Genomic DNA, 18,227 nt, shown 5'->3' with positions numbered 1-18,227 from the left:
TTTTTGAGTTTTAGAACATTTTGAATATTATGTTTTCTGCTGTGTTGTTTTGAATTTTCTCTTTGCTTTTTTAATGTCTTGTGAAATCAAATCAATCGTTACTTATATAGCACTTTCACATACAAGAGGTAGGTTTTTGTGTATTGAGTTACTTAAATGTCTTTCATATTTGCCTTTCTTCTTACTTTTTTTTCTAAACCTTGCTTTTTGAGCTATTTTGTGCTCTTTATCTTTTCGTTCTGGCATTTTCCCTAAAATGTTGTATTGTTGGCTATGGTGTTGTGTCATAAACGTTCACCCACCATAGATGTCAGTCATCGCTCCTTTTAATTGTTAGCACTTTCTACAAAGAACTAGATGACTTTGGAATACAGTAATTATCCATTAGTACACACACTGTGGTATCCTCTGTAATCTACACGATCAGCTTGTGCAGCATGTATATCTGGAAGCTTGCTTTTTCTTTCTTTCTTTCTTTCTTTTTGGAAAAACTGGAATAACTAAAGATGACACAGAAGAATGACAGTCACTGTGGTGAAGGTTGTAGTGACGGCACCACCCAGTCTTCATAAACAGCACAGAAGCCCTGAGTAGTGGACGACAGCTCTGTGGATCACTGGTACATGACAGGTGTTAGCAGGTAACGCATCTATTATTATCATCATACATGTTTGTAGTATTTCATTTAGTTTATTAGTAGTTTGCAAAAATATGACTGAATACATGTAAAGCTATGACACAGACCAAGATGACAAAAATAATATCAAATTTAAGTGCCTGGCTTTTTCCCCAATACTATTCAAATACTACAAGTACACTAACAGTTTGATTATATTTTTGTTTAATAGATCAATAAAATTTGTACATTCACCCTCTCATTTGTGCTCGGTGTTGTGGTCATTTGTGCTTCAGGAAGTAACAGACATATTATTAATAATCACACAAAAAATACGTCTGTGGTTTCTTAGAACATTATACATGTAGCATGATTAGTATGCACTTCTGTATAAAATTTAACTGACAGCAGAGAGGATGGCATAAGTGAACGTATGCAGGAGAACCAGTCTGATTAGCATCAGAATGACTGGAATGGCTGAACTCTTTCCTTGTCTCAATGAGATTTCTGATTAACTGTGAATGTTCACCTTTAAACTTTTCTGTTTTGCACCTGAGGTTAATGGAGGAATCTGAACCACTGTTGGCTGCCAAGTCCGAGGAAAGGAGGAGAAATGGCCACTGCAGGTGGAGCACTCAAACTCTGGGGTCGAAGGCGGTGGAGGATTTCAGACGGAGGCTCAAGTACTTCTTTATGAATCCCTGTGAGAAGTACAGAGCCAGAGGTCGGAAACCGTGGAAATTAATGTTACAACTATTAAAAATTGCTATCATTACAGCCCAGGTAGCTTAAAGTATCCTTTGATTCATCATTAAATGTGAGTGCTCACAGAGTAGCTATTTGTCTCATCGTGGTTTTATTTGTTCATTTTGCAATCAGTTGGTCTCTTTCGGCCTGAGCAATGAAATGATGGTCACATTCAAAGAGGAAAATCTGATGACGTTCAAACATCTATTCCTCAAAGGATACAAAGATCACTGGCAGAGAAGCTACGCACTTTACACTAAAACAGATGTTTATGACCACATCTACTATATAATCGACAGGGTACTGAAAATCTACTTCACGAACACAGATTGCTCATTGTCTTTTGTTTAGAATGTAGTTGCATTAAAGCTATTTTCCACTTTTTTTCAGTACACCAATCTCCAGGACCTGACTGTTGGCAATCTTGCATATGAGAAGGTTGATGACAAGTACACGCCTCTGTCCATATGTCAAGTACTTTATAAAAACAGCAGCATCAATCCTGGGAAGGATACCTTTGATATTGATCCACATATTGATCAAGGTACAAAAGCTCAAAGTTATAACTGGAATTTTTTCTATCACTGCACAGTGTACCCATGCTTAATATTTTATGCAAGATTTATTTCAAAAAGCTGATTCGCTGGCAAAAAAAATGGAAAATAGTCACAATGTAGACTTCCTCATGTGACATGAAAAGGGGAAATGGTATATTCTAGGGATTTATAGTGAGTTATTCCCTCTGTGATGCTATCCGATGAATCTGAATACCTTCTTCCTCCTCACAGAATGTATTTCCATATACCCAGTGAAGTTGCTGAACGGTAGTTTGGCAGCACAGAAAAACTTCTCCTTAGATTTCAAGAGGTGGGTAACTGAAAAGACAGGTTTGATGGCAGGTGGTAAGCGTGCTGCTGCTAATTTATGTTTACCTGTCAAGGCTGCTATCAGTGAAAATCTACCTCACTCTGAAAACCATCAATCTGCAGACTGTGCGGCACCACGAGCTACCAGACTGTTATGACTTCCATGTAGAGGTTGGTTGTTGGCAGTTTCTGTAAAATGCCACATCCTGTACTGAGTTTATGGGATGTACCAACTAATAACTGAAAGAAGAACTTGTTACAACACATTTTACAAACCGTGTCTCTGACAAAATCCTTTTTTTTTTGTTTACACAGATTGTATTTGATAATCGAGCACACAGCGGGAAGATCAACATTAGTGTTAAAAGCCATGTTAGAATTTTTGAATGCAGGGACTGGAACATGGAAGGCAGTTGTAAGTTTTTACCCAAACTCATGCAGTTAAGTAGGCTTGATTGCTTGCAAAGCCAACAGAGGGGCACAGAGGTTTTTATTGTGCTTCAGTTCACACCTACAGTATGATATCACTGCTTTGTTTGTTTTGTTTTGTTTTTTTTTTAAATATCCCTACTATACTGACTAGAAATGTGACTCTGATTTCCAGCTGGGAAGATCAATTATCTCCTTTTGTCATTTGATTCTGTGGTCATCCTCGCCTGCTTCGCCTCTCTCATCCTCTGCATGCGATCTGTCATCAGTGGCATCCAACTCCAGTTTGTAAGTTACAGCATGCTGAGTGTCTAATAGGCTGACTGAAAGAGACAAGAGACAGTTTGCATCTCATGCTTTGATGTCTCTTCGCTGTTTTTCTTAGCCTTCTTTGCATCTCATTGTGGTTGCATGTCCATGCTGGCTCAGCTACATTTTTACCTTCAAATAAATTTAATTATTTTTTATTTTATGTATTACGTTTTAATGTCCTTTTGGTCAGTTTTTCTAATCACTTAATTTTGTGTTTCTTTCTGATCTTTGTAGTCTGTTTGCAAGTGTTGTACAGCTCTTTGCAGGTTATTTTGATCTATCAGGAGTGCTTACAAGCTTCCTTGATGTTCTTCAGTCTGACAGCGGTTTTATCTGAACTTGCTCTGAATTTGCCCTCATTTGTGTCCATTTCACATATTTTGTTTTGCATCTTTTTTTTACGATTTCCTTGATTTATTTGTATTTGTTTGCCTTTATTTTGTGGTTACTTTACTGCTCCTTTTGGTTTTGTTTCTGTAATTTAGTATCTTTTTGTGTTTTTTTAACTTACAAAAAAGAAATGTGAATCTAACTTTAAGATGGTTGGAGTTTGCAATACAACCACTGACCTGTTGATGGATGATGACATCCATAAACTCTTCTTTTTAGATTAAAAATAACAGCTCATATGTTAAAATATGCATTAATTTCTTTTGGAAATTGTGCAACTCAAAAATTAGGATGAAAAATGTTTTTCTTTGTTTAGCCTTTTACACCTTGTGAATTTCTCATATGTAGGAGTTCAACGTTTTCTTCCATGCCTACTACAATAAAACTGTAACTTGGTCAGACCGCATGGAGTTTGTGAATGGCTGGTATATCCTCATCATTGTCAGCGATACGTTGACCATTGTGGGGTCAGTGCTGAAAATAGGAATACAAACAAAGGTTTGTTTTATCTTCATTGTCTCCCATTATTTATTGTAGGAATCAAGCTGTCTTTTAGGATAAACCTGATTACATGAAGGAGCTGAAATCAGCACTTATAATCAATTTTGCTTGAACAATTAAGCTCTTGTAATGTTAGTATGAGAATTTTCTTTCTTTCTGCAGTTCCTGACCAACTATGATGTTTGTAGTATATTGCTGGGAACAGCCACAATGCTTGTCTGGATTGGTGTTATCCGCTACCTTGGTTTCTTCAAGAAATACAATGTAAGAACATTCATGGCACTTTTTTCTGTTTTGAATAATGCATTGTCCAAATAGCAAATGCATATCCAGAGGAAATTAAAGAAAGGTATTTTCTTTTCAGATCTTAATCTTAACCCTGAGGGCGGCTTTTCCAAATGTAATCCGATTCTGCTGTTGTGCTGCCATGATTTACTTCGGGTACTGTTTCTGTGGCTGGATTGTCCTTGGACCTTACCATGACAAGGTACAAAAATTATAATCCATTCAAGGGTTGGCATGGTCTAATAATTTTCCCCAACCACCCAGGTGCTTTGCTCTGGCATCAAACCAGTCACCGATTTATTAAATCATTATCAAAATATCTTTTCAGTTCCGAACACTTGACAGGGTGACAGAGTGCCTCTTCTCTCTTATCAATGGAGATGACATGTATGCCACCTTCCTGAAGATGAGCGACAAGAACTATATGGTGTGGCTTTTCAGCCGGCTTTACCTCTACTCCTACATCTCCCTCTTCATCTACATGGTGGTCAGTTTGTTCATCGCTCTCATCACTGACACCTATGAAACCATCAAAGTCAGTGTGAGCCAGTCTTACAGATATCTTGTAATTATTTTCCTTGAACTTGAATGTCCTAATTATGTATTTTATAATGGTTCTTTTTCAGCACCACCAGAAAGACAAGGAACCAGTGTCTGAGCTTTATGCCTTTATTGCAGAGTGCAGGGACCAGGCTGAGTCTGGAAGATATCAGACCAATGAAGAGCCTTCAACCTGCTGTGTATCTCCATGTGATTGCTTTTGGTTTAAATGAAAGGATGTAATGTCTTCAAAGTGAGAACAAACAAGGTCTGATAGGAGTATAAAATACCCCACAGAGTCCAAATAGTTGAATTACCTAAATTACTTAAACAGTGCTTGAGTAGTTAAAAAAAAATAAAAAAATAAATAAAAACTTTTACTTCAGGTTTCTCTAGCGTTGCATGATGTTAGAAAAAAATAGTGTATGCTATATAATTGTTAGGTATTGCAATGGGATATGCTAATTTCATGGACTGCACGGTGGTGTGGTGGTTTGATTTAACCCTCAAAATTGTGGAGCACCATGGCCTCACAGCATGAAGGTCACTGGTTTGAGCCTCGACTGGGAGGAGGGTCGAACAGTGATCTTTCTGTGTGGAGTTGGCAAGTTCTCCCCATATATCCGTGGGCTCTCTCTGGGTACTCTGGCTTCCTCCCACGGTCCAAAAGAGTGTATGTTAGGCTAATTGGTTACTCTAAATTCTTCCTAGGAGTCAGTGTTAATGGTTGTTAGTCTCTCTGTGTTGGCCCTGCGATGGACTGGTGACCTGTCCAGGGTGTACCCTGCCTCTCACCTGCTAAATGCTGGGTTAGGCTCCAGTTGCCCCATCACCTTACAAAGCAGTATATCTAGTATAAAAAGTAAGCGGTATGTATATATATGTATGTATAAAAGGCTGCATCCATTTCTGCACCTATGCATGATGATTAGTTGTACAGCATTCACAAAAGTAGAGTTTTTTCCCTTTATTGACTACGTGACTGCAAGCCTTTGTGTCATCTTGACGTCATCTTTGCAATAATGTTTCATTTTTTACATTTTTTTTATATACAGATACCCTATATGATTTATATATATATATATATATACATATTGTGCAGCCTCAAGTTTTACTTACAGTGCTGGAAACTTATGCAGTAAATTATTAAACTTCATATGTTAAGGTATTGAGTAGTCTTTTTTCCTCCCAGTCAACACGAAATCTGAGTTGAAACCTTTCTAATTTGACCCTGTACAGCTTTTCGGAGCACTTCAGTCGAGCACACTATCTTCATTTACTGGAATATAACTTGTAATTATTGTTTAAAAATAGTCATTTTTTTATATTTCGCTTCATCCCCTCGTATTGCAGACATTTTTCAGAAGTATATCTCTTTTAAGTATGATTTGTTTTAACTACTTGTCTTTTTTGCACCTCTCAACAAATTGATTTGACCATACTTACGTATAAGTGTACTTTGATTTTAATTTAAGTAATCTTTTCTCTCATAGCAAATTCTATTTTAGCTTTCAAGCATTTTCACTAACAGCTATGGAAAGCATAAAATGTGTTACTTCGAAGAGGATCTCAAATATTTATGCAAACTGTGTGTATGGTATTTAGCCAAATTACTTTGTAATAGTTATACAAATGTGATATTTATTTCTAAATAAATATAGTTGTGTGTTTGTGAATGCTTGTAATGTCGTTACGTCATTATAGCAAGGATTACCAACTCCAGTCCTGGAGGGCCACTGATGTTTCCAACCTGCAACACACATACCTTATTTAAATTAAATGGTTCTCCTACAGCTTGCTATCAAGTTCTACTCGAGCGATTAATTTGAGTTCAGTGTGTTGAGGCAGGGAAACCTCTAAAACCATGAGGTAATTGCCCTCGAGGACCGAAGTTGGTGAACTTTGTATTTAAAAGGGAAAGTGGTAGTGCACGGTTGGTGAAACTTTCCTAATGTTGCCACAGGGAAGCGTTGCAGTCCTTTTTGCTGTCTGATATTTGACAACGATTCTCATCTGCATGGCCACGTACGTCACACATGTACGTCCAATATGCGGCTCGCATACTGGATGCCTAACAACGCCTCCTCCAATAACAAAACAGTTTGTTTGGAAGGCACAGAAGGAGCAGGCTTAAAAAAACTGCAGCGGCTGCTTGACATAACCTGTTTGAAAACCTTCCTGGTGTTTATCACGTCATGACTGCGTTTAGGTGTTGTTTCAAGTGGTAATTGTTGCCGCTGGCAAAATGATAAAAGAACTCGGTGCGAAAGCTACAGGTGTTTTTGATGAAGGGGGGACTGGTTAATTTTACGACTACCTCCAAACTTGGAAACTCGAGTGTTGTTGACCCATTTTATTCCCCACAGTGAGTATGTTTATTGTGTGTGTGAATTTCGCATAGCTGTTAATGGTTAGCATTCAGGCGTGATTAAAGGTTATGTTGTTGATTTTCGCTCTTGTGGGATTTATAACGCATAGTGTGAATGCGTTGGTAGCACAGGTATGAAGTGACGACACTAGACATTGATGTTTTTCCGCCATGAAAAGGGGCTTATACACTTGGTTTAGCAAACGGGCTAACTAAATATAGCCATCGTTACCCTTTACTACCTTACCATATTTCCACTGTATAACACTGAGGTGCACTTGAATGCATTTACGCCTCAGTCGGTGCAACTTGTGATAAAGTTGTGTATGTTTTCTGGTTTACCTGATAAGAACTCAAGAGACAGACATGCATTGGCATTACACAGTAAGCCAGTTTTGCGGAGTATGTCTCACAGGCTGCATTTGCTGTTGCATTCCTGAACACAAATACAAGATTTTCCTTTTTGTTCGTCAACGCAACGTGAAAACAATTACCGAGCACAAGTTCAGCTGTACAGTAATAGGAGTGGCTCCTAGCTGCTTCAGCCAGTTTTACCAGAGTGTGTCCTGTTTCATAATGATAACGTGAGGGCACAACAGTGTAAAAGGCACAAACACACTAGCACACACTTTAAGGTTGAGTAATTCTGTAGTGGATTGTCTCATTTTTTATCTTAGTAAATCCTTTTACTTGAGCCTTAGATCATCTTACTGCCCAGCAGTTGCTATACCAGTGGCCAATAGGAGAGGTGCTTCAACCCCAGTCTATTCCCTGCTGGCACACATCTAACAGTTAATCCTGTGTGGGTGTAACCCAGATTATCTTTTGCTGGTCTATCTCACTATTTGATGCTCTGTTGCAGGGCTGTGTTCCAATGGGATATTCTGATCCACCGCCTGACTATTAATCCACCTCCCTGGTGATAACTTATGACCTCACACCCCTTTGTCCAGTGGTTTCAGTGATATGGGAGAGCAGTGGACAACTGAGTCATCTATGGGTAATTTTTCTCTAATGGGGTTGCATGTGCTTGAATGTTTCAAAAATAGAAAGGCCCATCAGCAGTGCCTATTTTGGGATCTGCTTGAGGTGGCCCACATTTTTGTTCTCATTTTGAGCAGTGATTTAGTTTGAGTATATCTGAAGAAAGAACAATAGAGCCAGTGTACCAACATTTACAATATTTTTCCTTTTTTTTCTGCTTTCAGAAAACTATGAGATCTCCAGCATATCACATGTGACGATGTCCCCCTCAAGACAGAACAACCTTGTGTTGTCGTACTCTTTTCCCTTGTCCAAAAGCTCTTATAGTGTCATAAGTGCCTTTTGCACCGACAATAATATTCCTCAATGCATTTCATACATCAATCAGGTAAAAAAAACACAAAAAAAAACCTCCGGTTTAGATATAGTGTTTTACAAAAATTAAATTCTTTCATGTAGTTAAAAGCTTCATGTAAGGTTGGGCTTTCATTTTTGACAAGTGTGTTCATGTAAATGATATTTTTTTCCATCCAGTCTAAAGCTCTTTATCTTCTTTAGATGTAATGTTATTAAACCCTGTCACAATAACACAAGTCCTCATTCTTTCATAGGAGCTTTCCTCACTGGGCCTCTCCACATGTATTGAAGCCGGTTCACCAGGGGGAAGCAGCCTGAAAGTAGTGCCAGCTCTAAATACCATGTATGAATTGCTTCAGATTCACAGACGAAGTATGTGTCATTTAGAGGAGCTGGAAAAGGAACAGCTGAAGAAATCCAGCACGATGGAGCATATGCAGATGAGCAATTCCAGACTTAAGGCATGTATCTCTGGAGGATGTCTCATGGACAAACTTCACTGTTTGTTCACTTTCAAGACAAGAAAGTATTTTTCATATCTCTTGACTCAGCTGTGGCCTACATTTTATATAATGATGACCTGGAGTAAAGGTGCAGTTATACATTTCACAGCCTTGAAAATGTATTTTAAATATAAAACTGACATGCATATAAGACTATTGTTGATAGCCCTATATAAATACAGGTTGTTTCATTTATTCCGCAAAATGGCACAGCTACTTTTAGAATGAAGTGCAGGTCACTAGAGAATCCACTTGTGCAGTTTTAACCTTGAACTAATTGCTCTGTTGTTAATTTCCCTTCAGGACCAGTTGGAATTGTCCATAAGAGAGAAGTCGGGTCTACATGAGACAGAGAGGCAGCTGCAACTCAAAATCAAGACGTTGCAGAGCTGTTTAAAAACCGAAAAAGATGAGGTGGAGCTTTTCCTTTATTCTATAAGCATAAAGTAGCTCTGTTTGCAAATGTTTATTTGATAAAGCAAAAGCATAACAAACTTAAATGGGTTAACAGGTTCAAAAACTCCAGAGTGTCATTGCCAGCCGTGCCTCTCAATACAGTCATGATGCCAAGAGAAAAGAAAGGGAATCTGCAAAGCTGAAGGAACGCCTCAGTCAGCTACTGGTTGATAGAAAGGATAAAAAACTAGGTAAACTTGCCTTCTTTGACAACACTTTATATGTAATTGTCTAAACCTTTTGAACAAATAATGTCTATCTTCATATTTTTATATATAGCCATTGATGTTCTGAATTGCTTGGGACGGTCGGACGGAAAAAGGAGCCACTGGAGGACTGCAAAAGCAACAGCCAGGTATTATGAAAGCCACCTAGTCACATGTTCAGCTTATAAATGTTTTTTTTTTCTTTTTCTCAATCAGAAATGTGTATTTGTACACTGCTGTCTGCAGCCACGAGGGAGAGATGTACAAATCTTTGCTCAGTGACTATGAGGCAAGTCAGAGGTCCCTGATGTTGGAGAACGCTGAGCTTAAGAAAGTCCTCCAGCAGATGAAGAAGGAGATGATGCATATTCTGAGTCCACGCCAGCCATCTGCCAGAGGAGCCACTGCTGATGACGGTCAGGAACAGGTATCTGATTTATGAAAAAGATCTAATCATTTAACTGGAGTTTAACCATATCTTTACTCATCACAGTAAATCCCACTGGAGCAGTTTCATGTACGTTTCTAGTCAAGAGTTTTGACACACCTGCCCAAACATTCCCATGCCCAAATATTTGACCATCCTTTTTTTGTTCAGATTAAATTACATTATACCTGTATGCTTACAGGTAAAAGTTATTTCTATTGTTTTGCTGCAGGGTGACTCAGATGGAGAGGAGAAGACTGGAGAAACTAGCAGGGAAACTTTGGACCAATCCTGTGAGCATGCCAGGGAACAACTTGCCAACAGCATCCGCCAGCAGTGGAGGAAACTGAGGAGCCATGTGGAGAAATTGGATAACCAAGGTGCAAACACCTCTGATACATATCCTGCTTAGACATTTTCCTTTGGTACCAGTTTTATTTCTTGGTACAATTAGTATATTGATGTGCAGGGACGGACTGGCCATCAGGCATACCGGCATTTACTCTGAGTTGGGGTGTTTTGGGGCCAACACGGTTTATTTATTGGTCTGACTGGGTCATAAAACTCAGTAGATCGGTGGCCCAACTATCACTGGGCCGGCACACTCAAATTTTTAAACACCTCCCCCTTTCATGGGCCCTGTGCTTGAGCGGGTCCGTCAGCTGGGCGATGACCCATGGAGAAGCAATGATGAGCAGTGGAGGAGAAGTTTGCCACTTAAATGGAGGGGAAAGAGGCAGGTGGAAAGAGTCTGGAGTTCTCGCTGAACAAACTGTCGAATCTGAGCGGGTCATCCAGCTGATTCCCCGGATGATCACCCGGTTTAAATGGAGTAAGAACTCTGCCCATCCCACTTACCACCGGGTCATCCCGGCGATAAACGGTTCAGACCCAGTTATTCATTCATGCAAATAGCAAAGAACTTTCTTTCCTGACTACTGGTCCATGAAGCCCATTGATCTGCAGCCCATTGGTTCTGTTCTTAACTGACCCCCAGCTGAACCAGTCAGATACTGTAAACCCCGTTTGCCTCTGTGCCAGTGAAGGCAGCTACCTGTCAGAACCAAGGAGAGAAAACAGAAAACAGAGAGGAGGTGCAGAGAAACTTAAAAAAAAAATTGCTGCCAACTTTCCAAAAATGATTGACAGTTCAACCACAGCAGGACATTCATCAGATGTCGTAGAAGATGATTAAAATTTGCGGTGAGCTGCTCAGCTTTCACATCACTGAGGTCCTGTTCTGAGTAAAGAAACCCATCTAACCCAGTAAATCTTATCCATATGAATAAGTTATGCTGGGTTTACATTAGAAGACTTTGAAAAGATTTGCAAAAGACTCTAGAAAACTACCAGCCCACACCTGCTCACATCTAAAGACAAATGTTTAGAGTTTTAAGTCTTAGCCTAATCTCAGACTGAGATTTGACAAGGACTGTGAATCGCTATTTACAAGACTACAACTAGATTCTTAGCGTTTTTTGTGATTTGTTGGACAGTTGATATTGAACAGCAAATTAAACAAGGGGACAGTTTCCCTCAAGGACCAATAGGAAATTACACATCATTATTAAGTGTGCCTTTGCATCTCCACCGGGTGTTACACAAACTCATCAGAATCTAGAGAGATGAATGAGTTTTCTTTTCTATTCTTCTCTCATTTGTTTGATCATTATACTGTAACACATAAATGATCCACAGCAGACATTTACTTCTTAATAACCATCCGCTCCTCTTTCTGGACAGTCCACCTACAATGTTTCATCAGCGGTTCTTGTTTGTCTATTTTTTTTTCCATCTGTTTTTGCTGTTCTGACATTCAGGATTAATTTTTCTGCTTTTGTCAGAGCTCATCTGTTAGTTGTGTTACGCCACTGCGACTTAGAATAGAATAGAAATACTTTATTAATCCCTTTGGAGAGCCCTCAGGGAAATTTGGGTACCAGTAGCAATACAACACCAACAGTAAAGCAGGACAAGCACAAGACACAATATATACAGGTACAAAGCAAAATAGAGGCAAATAGAATGCAATAAATATAACAATAATAACAATAAGGTAAGTTAAATAAAACAATATAAGCAAGCATTGCACACAGTAGAGGTGGTACAGATTCCTAGTTCACTATTGCACATATAAGTTATTGCAACTGTTTGTATGGGTCATTGTGCATGTGTTGTATTAGGCGGACTGCACACCTCCCTCTCCCCCTCCTGCCTAATGCAGAGTTGTACATTTTGATGGCTCGGGGGACAAAGGAGTCTCTGAGCCGGTTGGTCCTACTCTTGGGGAGGAGCAGCCTGTTACTGGTCAGGCTTCTCTGTGCACTGATGACAGTGTGCAGAGGGTGACTGGCATCATTCACAATAGCCAGTAGTTTTTTTTAGTGATCTCCTCTCTGCCACTGTCACCAGGGAGTCCAGCTTCATGCCAACTACAGAGCCCGCCCGCCTGATGAGTTTTTCCAGCCTGTTAGCACACCTTTTTGTCATGTTACCCCCCCAGCAGACAACAGCATAAAAAAAGCGTACTAGCCACCACAGACTGATCCTGCAGTTTCCTGCAGATGTTGAAAGATCTCAGTCTTCGCAGGAAGTACAGATGGCTTTGGCCCTTCTTGTACAGGTGATTTGTACAGCATATTCAGTCCAGCTTGTTATCCAGCCACAACCCGAGGTACCTGTAGTTGTCTACAATCTCCACCTTGTCGTCCCTGATGACCACTGGACATGGTTGTGGGCTGGACTTCCTGAAGTCAATAACCAGCTCCTTAGTCTTTGAGGTGTTAAGCTGGAGATGGTTCATCTGACTCCAGGTGACAAAGTCACTGACCAGATTCCTGTACCCGTCCTCGCCGTCATCCCTGATACACCCCACGATGGCTGTGTCATCTGCAAACTTCTGGATGTGACACAACTCTAAGTTGTAACAGAAGTCTGAGGTGTAGAGTGTGAAGAGGAGGGGGGCCAGTACCGTCCCCTGGGGTGCTCCTGTGTTGCTAATAACAGTGTCAGATGTGATGTCCTTTAGCCTGACGTACTGCGATAATATCAGACATGTTTGATATTGTCACAGACCCATGTACTAGGGAAAGACTGTTATGAATCAGCACAGATTACCACCATAAACCTAACAATCGAGATGATGGGAGTGTGCTGTGACTCCAGTTAGACTCCTAAGATTTACTAAAGACTTCCGTTTTTAGTCTGCGACTGTGAAAATCATTTAGTGTAAGCCCAGTATTAGTGGTGAACTTGCAAGCTGTTTACAAAGTTATGATGAAGTGATGATGATGTCAGTTAAAAAAAAAAAAAAGCTGTTTTCTCCTGTTACATTTATTAAATTAATTGATAACATAAGTGTTCCTGCCAGGAGAACAGCTGGTGAACTGGATGTGTTCACTGGTTAAAACAGCAGATCTTAAGTTTAGTTCTTCTATGTCTTACTGAACTAAATCCTCTTACTGAAAGAAATAACATATATATTTATTTTTTTTAAACCATCATTCATCAGCACTGACAATGAGTCAGCATCGATTTCTATTAGCACTTGCAGTATGCCTGGAAAGAAATGGGAACCATTGAGTGTTTTTTGTTTACTTAGCCTCTCAAGTGCAGAATCAGTCCAACAAAGAGGTGATACCCTTGGAAACTCATGAGGATGAAATGGACAGGATGCGGTGTGAAGTTCAACAGTGCAAAGAGTTCATTCATGCACAACAAGTTCTCCTCCAAGTAAGCTGAGCTGAGTTTAAACCAATACTGGGCTCCTCTTCATGAGTTCAGATTGAGATGAACAAGCAGTTCGGAGAAATGAACCTTGTCTGTTCATGAAAATTATTTCTAGATATAAATTAATCATTTGCTGTAAAAGATAACTTTTTGCTTTTTCAGCAACAGCTCAACACATCGTTTGATGATGAGACAGCAGCTCTTCTTAATGACTGCTACACACTGGAGGAGAAGGAGCGTCTCAAAGAGGAGTGGAGGCTCTTTGAGGAGCAGAAGAAGAACTTTGAGAGGGAGAGAAAGAACTTCACAGAAGCTGCTATTCGCCTGGGACGAGAGGTACTCTGTTCTTCAGACGGGATACTAAGTCTATTTCAGTTTGTAGAATGAGTGCTGTCATTACATTTCAGTGAATATTTTTGTATTACACAGAAAATGGCCTTTGAGGAAGACCGGGCTGCTTGGCTTAAGAACCAATTTTTGAACATGACTCCCTTTGCAGACCGTAGATGTTCCTCATCAGATGGTCAAAGTGCCTTATCAATTAGTAAGTCAGTGTTTATAAAGAAACACTTTATGGGTTATTTGTACTGACGGTAAATGTCATGATGGAGTTTGGGGGGAGTGATAAAAATCTTTTGCAGGACAACAGAAGACAAAAGATGATTCATCGGAATTTTATTTTTCTTATTTTAGTTCATGTGAACATCTGATGCACAACATAAAATCTACCACTGAGTTATGATTTTATGATCTCCTGCATTACAGGAAGTGAACCAGAGATGAGAATGTCTTCAGTGAAAGCTCAGCTGGCCAAATCATCAGCATACACTACATTCTCCACTCCTAAACATTCACAAAGTGCTGCTACACCACCATCCACAACTGAACTTTATAGGACACTCCAACTGATACCAGACAGCAGGTAATACTATCTGTATTTCCTTTCACAGTGCTGGAATTGAACTTGTATGCTATTTTACCAGGAACGCCTCAAAGCAGTGCAATATAAGAAGTATTGAAAATCATCTTGTATTTAAGGGCTCAAGTAACACAAATAATGCATACAGTGGCTGTATATGATTAGGGAATAAACCATGTGTCCAAAGGTGTTTTATTTTGTATCACGTCAATCATTTGTTGACTGAATCTTTTTCCCTTTTCAATTCCACCAGACATTCAAATCGCGGACGATGGCAGGAGTCTAGCACCATTACAAATGGAGACACTCGGGCCAAGTCAAAAAATAGAGTTTGCAGTGGTGACTTGAGAATTTTTTCATTGGATGGAGATCAGAACAGTCTAACTTAGAGAACATCTAGTGCCTTTTTTATGGTTTTCTTGTTTTGTTTTTTTTTTCCTTTCTTAGAGAGCTTCATTCATGGTTCCATCAGCATTGATGGATGTTTTCCCTATAAACGTGCAGATCATTCACTGAAGTTGATCAAACAAGAAAGCACTTTAATAAGTCTGATATTGTTAATGTCTTTTTCCATTCCCCTTAGTTTTTTTTTTCTCCAAATGGAGCAGCACTGACAATTCATTTTAAACTGGATTCATTGTAGTGATTTGAACTTTGAAGGAAATTATTCCATTTTTAAGTTTCAGTTAAAATGAAAATAACGTTTTTATACAAATCAAGAAATGTAAATTAAATTATAGAATTTAAGTCATTGATAATTATCTACTCTGCAGGTGTGACGACACAATAAAGATTTTTTTCAAAGAAAAAAAAAAAGTCTTGTTTTCTATTGCGCCCCCTAGTGTCCAGTAGAATGGTAGCAACAACCGGAACCCGGATGTTATCATCTTTGCTTTTGTTTCAGCAGCATCCTAAGAATAGCACTTCTGGTCCTTTTTTTATTTCACTGAAAACGTGTGAAAATGTCCAGTTCCTCCAACCTGGTAGCCATGAGGAAGGTGGTCCAACAGCTCCGCTTTGAAGCGAGCATAAACAGAGTGAAGGTGAGAGGTATTTGTGTCAAATAACGAAGAGAAATCTCGACGGTTACCCTAATCCGCTAACAACGCTAACTGGTGCTGGAAGCTAGCAGGGTGTTAGCCCGTAGTCAACAGGCGCAACAGGGCGTTGTTTTTAAAGAGGAACGTTTTTTAAGTGGTATGTTAATGATTATCACTCAGCATCTGGGGGGAAAATAGATAAATTGGACGTTTCAAGCTAGCTGTAGTAGTAGTAGTAGTGGTAGCATCAGAAGATGCCCGCAAAGTTGAGAAGTTGCCGTGGAAAAGTTAAATAATGTACCTACTGGGGAAAACCAGCCTGGTGGATATTTAAAGGATGATGTTTCCTATCTCTCCTATATAATTTGTCATCCATTAATGTTTTTATTTAGTCATAGAAAGTTGCACTATAATAATATAATATATATGAGATGGTTTTTAAAAGTTAAGAGGGGGGAAAGTGTTAAAATGTGACTTCTCATCTAGCACTTTGTCATAAATTCTCAATTCACAATAAATAAAATTAATCACCTTTACCATGATTCTTCTTCGTATGTTGTTCTTTCATTTATTGTAATTTAATAGATAGTCTATCAGGAAAACTAGTAGCAACCTGAGTATCATCACAGAATTTCGAATTCAACTATTTTTTACAAGAGTTTGACGGGAAAAAATACAATATTGTATTTTGTCATGGCATTAGTCTTTTTGCTAAGGATAATATATGTTTAATTATTCTTGGACTTCCATTTGGCAAGCAACTAAATTGAGGCAGCAGGAATTCATCTCCAGTTAGTGGTTTTAAAAGATTTCAGTCACATAGTTATTTTTATAGTTTCGTATTTTTAAAAATAATTCTGCCCTCAGAGCTATGTAGTTGTTCGTTGGCTAAATAGACTCAAAAGTATCAGTTCCAGTACTACCTACATGACTCTAGGTTGTTTTCCATTACAGTTGAACACCATTTCAATCTGGGTGGGTTTGATTTAGCAAGATAGCCCAAAAGTCCTATGACATCATTTTATGGACACATGCATGACACAACAATTAAGGATGTTGAGGCAATGCTGCTACTTGGTCTATGGCTTTTTATTTTATTATTATTTTTTTTTTCCAGACAGGAGGTAGCCATTTGTCTTGTTGATGATCACTTACAAATCCCATAATTCTGTTACTGGGTTTTTAAAACCTCATCCAGTACCATCCTCCCTTGGCCGATCAGTGGCCTGAGGTCTGTAGATGTCACATTTTTTGGCGTGCTTGGAACCACGACCAGATATGTACTTAAAAAACACACCTGGTACCAGATTCTACATGTTAATGGGCCTAATGTATCCTTGTATAAAACTGAAGCGTGCCCCTTTATCTGGTTAAAAATTTCCCTGAGTCATATCTGTCTATTCTGTTCTATTATTTTTTATTTATTTACTTATTTATTTTGCCTTCAGGTTTCCCAAGCGGCTGCAGACCTACAGCAGTTTTGCACACAGAATGCCTTGCAGGACCCTCTGCTCACTGGTGTGTCTTCAAGCACCAACCCCTTCAGGCCGCAGAAGGTCTGCTCCTTCTTGTGAAACCACCGTGTTCATTTGTAAGTCAGCTACACATGACTGATTCACATGCTCATACTCTTGTCTTACACAGAAGTGCCAGCAATTACTACAGTTTCCAGAAACCTTTGTGTAAAACTCTGGAGAGTAGTTGAAGTACTGAGAAAAGTGTGTGATGTTTCTTTTTTTTTTTTTTTAAGTATTTTCTTTTAAAGTAAACTTGTTCACTGTAATAGAAACCTTATAATGTGACCAGTTTGTATTTCAGTGCAGGGAGTTGATAGGATAAACATCAAAAGAATGTGGACTGTGTTTGTCTTACAGCAAAAGAAAAAAAAAATCATCAAATTAAACGAAATTCCAAATGTAATATTTCCATTATAACCTGTGACTTTTATCCATTTATTTTTTCTACAGGCCTTCTAGATGCAACAGGGAAATGTTGACCTCAACACTGCTCCTCATGCCAAGCCATTGTACTGCCACGGGATCTCTCAAGTGTGGAACACATTGAAATCATTTGAGGAAAAAGATCTATTTTCAGCCACAGTAGAAAATATGGAACAGTTTTATTTTTTCATGGCACAGTGTGATTTTTAAGTAAATTATTGTGCCTTTTCTATCGTTCTGTTTTAGTCATTACTACTTTGGACTCTTTTGTATTAAATTAATAAAACCATTCTTTACTACTCCAAGGTTTTGTTTATTTCTTTTCTCCTTTTGAACTGCTTTATAGATTATTGCAAGTCATGTAATATTTACATAGATGCTGATAAAATGCAGCATTATATTCTAGAGATAGAACAACCAGATGGCATGTATTGTATATCATCAGACACAATGAAAAGGGCTGGTCGGAGGTCACGTCATTCCATGAGTCCTGAGTATAATATAATTTTTCACATGGGCAAGTGAATTTAAAAATGGAGAATTAAAGAGAGGAAGAACATAAAACAAGTCTGTCTGCTCAGTCTATTAGTGTGCTAGTAGATGGCCCATACT

The 18,227-nt window shown here is 38.8% G+C and overlaps 3 protein-coding genes across 6 annotated transcripts; all 3 read left to right on the top strand.

Moving 5' to 3' along the window:
* Positions 1–538: 538 nt before the first annotated feature.
* mcoln3a (mucolipin TRP cation channel 3a) lies at positions 539–6,356 on the top strand. Its single transcript, XM_041992614.1, has 13 exons — positions 539–640; positions 1,174–1,399; positions 1,496–1,663; positions 1,754–1,907; positions 2,152–2,230; positions 2,304–2,400; positions 2,545–2,644; positions 2,834–2,946; positions 3,709–3,858; positions 4,024–4,125; positions 4,226–4,348; positions 4,475–4,681; positions 4,773–6,356. Exons 1-13 carry the CDS (start codon positions 624–626, stop codon positions 4,917–4,919), a joined length of 1,683 nt encoding a protein of 560 aa, XP_041848548.1. The 5' UTR covers positions 539–623; the 3' UTR covers positions 4,920–6,356.
* A 244-nt stretch (positions 6,357–6,600) lies between these two features.
* Positions 6,601–15,061, top strand: ssx2ipa (synovial sarcoma, X breakpoint 2 interacting protein a). Of its 4 annotated transcripts, none has more exons than XM_041992605.1 (14): positions 6,601–6,619; positions 7,917–8,054; positions 8,263–8,426; positions 8,650–8,856; positions 9,202–9,312; positions 9,410–9,545; positions 9,634–9,709; positions 9,807–9,987; positions 10,220–10,367; positions 13,589–13,719; positions 13,879–14,052; positions 14,146–14,260; positions 14,482–14,638; positions 14,889–15,061. In XM_041992605.1, the coding sequence occupies exons 2-14, from the start codon at positions 8,021–8,023 to the stop codon at positions 15,022–15,024; spliced, it is 1,770 nt and encodes a 589-aa protein (XP_041848539.1). In that variant the 5' UTR covers positions 6,601–6,619; positions 7,917–8,020; the 3' UTR covers positions 15,025–15,061. The 4 variants fall into 4 exon arrangements, with proteins under 4 accessions (XP_041848539.1, XP_041848538.1, XP_041848537.1 ...); XM_041992604.1 differs by lacking the exon at positions 6,601–6,619 and adding an exon at positions 6,693–6,711; XM_041992603.1 differs by lacking the exon at positions 6,601–6,619 and adding an exon at positions 6,706–6,724.
* A 139-nt stretch (positions 15,062–15,200) lies between these two features.
* Positions 15,201–17,914, top strand: LOC121644568 (guanine nucleotide-binding protein G(I)/G(S)/G(O) subunit gamma-5-like). Its single transcript, XM_041992609.1, has 3 exons — positions 15,201–15,678; positions 17,124–17,266; positions 17,643–17,914. Exons 1-2 carry the CDS (start codon positions 15,598–15,600, stop codon positions 17,247–17,249), a joined length of 207 nt encoding a protein of 68 aa, XP_041848543.1. The 5' UTR covers positions 15,201–15,597; the 3' UTR covers positions 17,250–17,266; positions 17,643–17,914.
* Positions 17,915–18,227: the final 313 nt, after the last annotated feature.

This window comes from Melanotaenia boesemani, chromosome 8 (genome assembly GCF_017639745.1).
Source record: "Melanotaenia boesemani isolate fMelBoe1 chromosome 8, fMelBoe1.pri, whole genome shotgun sequence".
NCBI classification, from domain to species: Eukaryota; Metazoa; Chordata; class Actinopteri; order Atheriniformes; family Melanotaeniidae; genus Melanotaenia; species Melanotaenia boesemani.
Note: the sequence above shows the minus strand (reverse complement) of the source record. Positions and strands in the feature narration are given on the sequence as shown.

Excerpts from the sequence above, each read along its gene's own strand:
- mcoln3a (XM_041992614.1), top strand. Across the intron at positions 3,859-4,023 it reads AAATAGGAATACAAACAAAG|TTCCTGACCAACTATGATGT; the intron begins GTTTGTTTTATC and ends TTCTTTCTGCAG. Across the intron at positions 4,349-4,474 it reads TTGGACCTTACCATGACAAG|TTCCGAACACTTGACAGGGT; the intron begins GTACAAAAATTA and ends ATATCTTTTCAG.
- ssx2ipa (XM_041992605.1), top strand. The coding sequence starts at position 8,021 with ATGGGAGAGCAGTGGACAACTGAGTCATCTATGG. Across the intron at positions 9,710-9,806 it reads ACTGCAAAAGCAACAGCCAG|CCACGAGGGAGAGATGTACA; the intron begins GTATTATGAAAG and ends TGCTGTCTGCAG. Across the intron at positions 14,639-14,888 it reads CAACTGATACCAGACAGCAG|ACATTCAAATCGCGGACGAT; the intron begins GTAATACTATCT and ends CAATTCCACCAG.
- LOC121644568 (XM_041992609.1), top strand. The coding sequence starts at position 15,598 with ATGTCCAGTTCCTCCAACCTGGTAGCCATGAGGAAGGTGGTCCAACAG. Across the intron at positions 15,679-17,123 it reads CGAGCATAAACAGAGTGAAG|GTTTCCCAAGCGGCTGCAGA; the intron begins GTGAGAGGTATT and ends TTTTGCCTTCAG.